The sequence below is a fragment of the Protopterus annectens genome, chromosome 9.part0 (assembly GCF_019279795.1).
Source record: "Protopterus annectens isolate FY-2018-M chromosome 9.part0, PAN1.0, whole genome shotgun sequence".
Taxonomy (NCBI): Eukaryota; Metazoa; Chordata; order Ceratodontiformes; family Protopteridae; genus Protopterus; species Protopterus annectens.
This window is the reverse complement of record NC_056743.1, coordinates 1780591228-1780593335: the sequence shown is the minus strand read 5'-3', so window position 1 is coordinate 1780593335 and position 2108 is coordinate 1780591228. Positions and strand designations below refer to the sequence as shown.

The following is a 2108-nucleotide window of genomic DNA, read 5'->3' as shown; positions in this document are numbered from 1 at the left end:
GAAACTAGGGCATCAAGAAAAGACGTGGATTAACTGTGTGAGAGAGAACTGAGCATGACTGTTGAAGAAGGTAGGAGAGTGGCTTGAATCAAGGGAGATTTGTGACAGTTGACATGACACCCCGACCCCATGTAGAAAATGGAAAAAGGAGGGTTGATGATGATGATATTCATTTTAATGATCATGTGATTCACTTTACTTCTAATTACAAGTTTCATGAAGCAGTGGTTCTACACTCAGCTTAATGATCATGTGGTCATAAATGTTCATGTGACCAATTACACTGTGGCGATCCTTAACCAGGAAAAGCCAAAAGCCGAAGAAGATTAAATAGCAGTAGTAATATTAAGCTTAACGGCCATGGGATCCAATTACACTTCTTTTTACAAGTTTCACTAAACTTCTTCTGATCTCCTTTGTTTTTAGACAGTAAATTATGGGATTGGCCAGTGGTGGAAGAATATTCTGTACCACAGCTGCCATTATAACTGCATTGTCTGAAATATTTAATATTCTAGAACAGATAGCAACAAATACAGTAACCAACATGAATACAGAGATGACAAATAGATGGCTGGCACAAGTTGAAAAGGCTTTCCAACGGTCTTCAGGGGAAGCAATACCTAGTACTTGCAGAAGGATTTGGGCATATGAAAAAGTAACAAAGCCTAATATGGTAAACATGGAAATCAGACCCAATGACAAACTAATAGCTGAATGGAACCTTGTATCACCACAGGCTAGTGCAGTAATGGATGAGTAATCACAATAAAAATTTAAAATCACATTGCGGCCACATAAAGGAGTAACAAGAGTTAAATAAACTGAAGGAACTACAGTTGCAACAGCAGCAGTCCAACAGTAGATGGACAACCAGGAAGCATACTTGATGGTCATTACTGAATGATAATGAAGTGGGTTGCATATAGCTTGGTATCGGTCATATGCCATAACAGTCAAAATCAGTCCCTCTGTGGTATTGAATATTCTGAATAGAGACATTTGGAAAATACAAGCAACAAATCCTATGGCATTGTCTTTAGTCAATAAATAGTGCAGCATTTCAGGTACAGTTACTGAAGGAATGGATAGGTCCAGGAGAGCCAGCTGGAAGATGAAAGCATACATGGGGGAATGCAGATTTTCATCTAGCTTGATAATTACCACAAACATGATATTTTCCAAAAGCGTTGCAATGTATATCAGAAGAAACACAGAGAAGAGGATGGTCTGGGATGGCCAGTCCTGGAGTTCTGGAAATCCAGAGATAATGAAGTACGAAACATGGGCTGCAGTCTGATTGAATTCTTTCATGGCTGCCATTTTTTGCTGTCACCTGTGCCACACTGTTTTTAAAACAAAAAAGCAAAAAGTTAAAACGTAATTTTGCACTTCTATGCTTTTGAAGATCAAACCTATCAACTATTTCTAGGTTTGCATGAGGTAGTCAATATTAACTGAAAAAATAACGGTGCCTTTCTTACATAATGTTGAAGTGCACTGTATTATTTATATATATATATATATATATATATATATATATATATATATACAAAGGCATATAAGAGTGTATATTTTATATACATTTGTTTACTAGATAAGATCACAAGATACAGGTGTCCTTTTTCAGTGGCAACCCAGGAGCACTGTCTGGTCAAGTGATTGGCTCAGACTAACAATGCAGGCAAATGAAGTTGGAAGAATAACAAAAGGTTATGGGTTGAGAAACTCACAACAGGGGCAGAAACAAAGTTAGTGACTGGAAATTCCAGGGCATTATATCGTGTTGCCAAAGAACTTCTGGATGAGAATAAACAGAGACCATCTATTAGATTAGCAAATGAAAAAACTGCAAAAACCCAAGAGGAACAATTAAAGAGATAGCAAGAACATTCTGATTCTGTGCTAAACTGTCCCACACCATATGATCTGCATGACGTTGGCAACAATGCCCAAGTGTCAACAATGTTTCTGGATGTGAACTTGGCAGCCATTAGTGATAATGAAGTAAAGGAAGCCATAGATAAACTAAAGAATGGAAAAGGTCCTGGAACAGAAAGATACAATTACAGTTGCCAAAGCATGCTATGTCTTCAGTGGAATATTTC

At 37.4% G+C, this 2108-nt stretch overlaps 1 protein-coding gene across 1 annotated transcript; it reads right to left on the bottom strand.

Annotated features, from left to right (window-relative positions):
- Positions 1 to 351: 351 nt before the first annotated feature.
- LOC122810791 (olfactory receptor 6N1-like) lies at positions 352 to 1323 on the bottom strand. The gene has a single exon (XM_044082351.1). The coding sequence runs from the start codon at positions 1321 to 1323 to the stop codon at positions 352 to 354; it is 972 nt and encodes a 323-aa protein (XP_043938286.1).
- Positions 1324 to 2108: the final 785 nt, after the last annotated feature.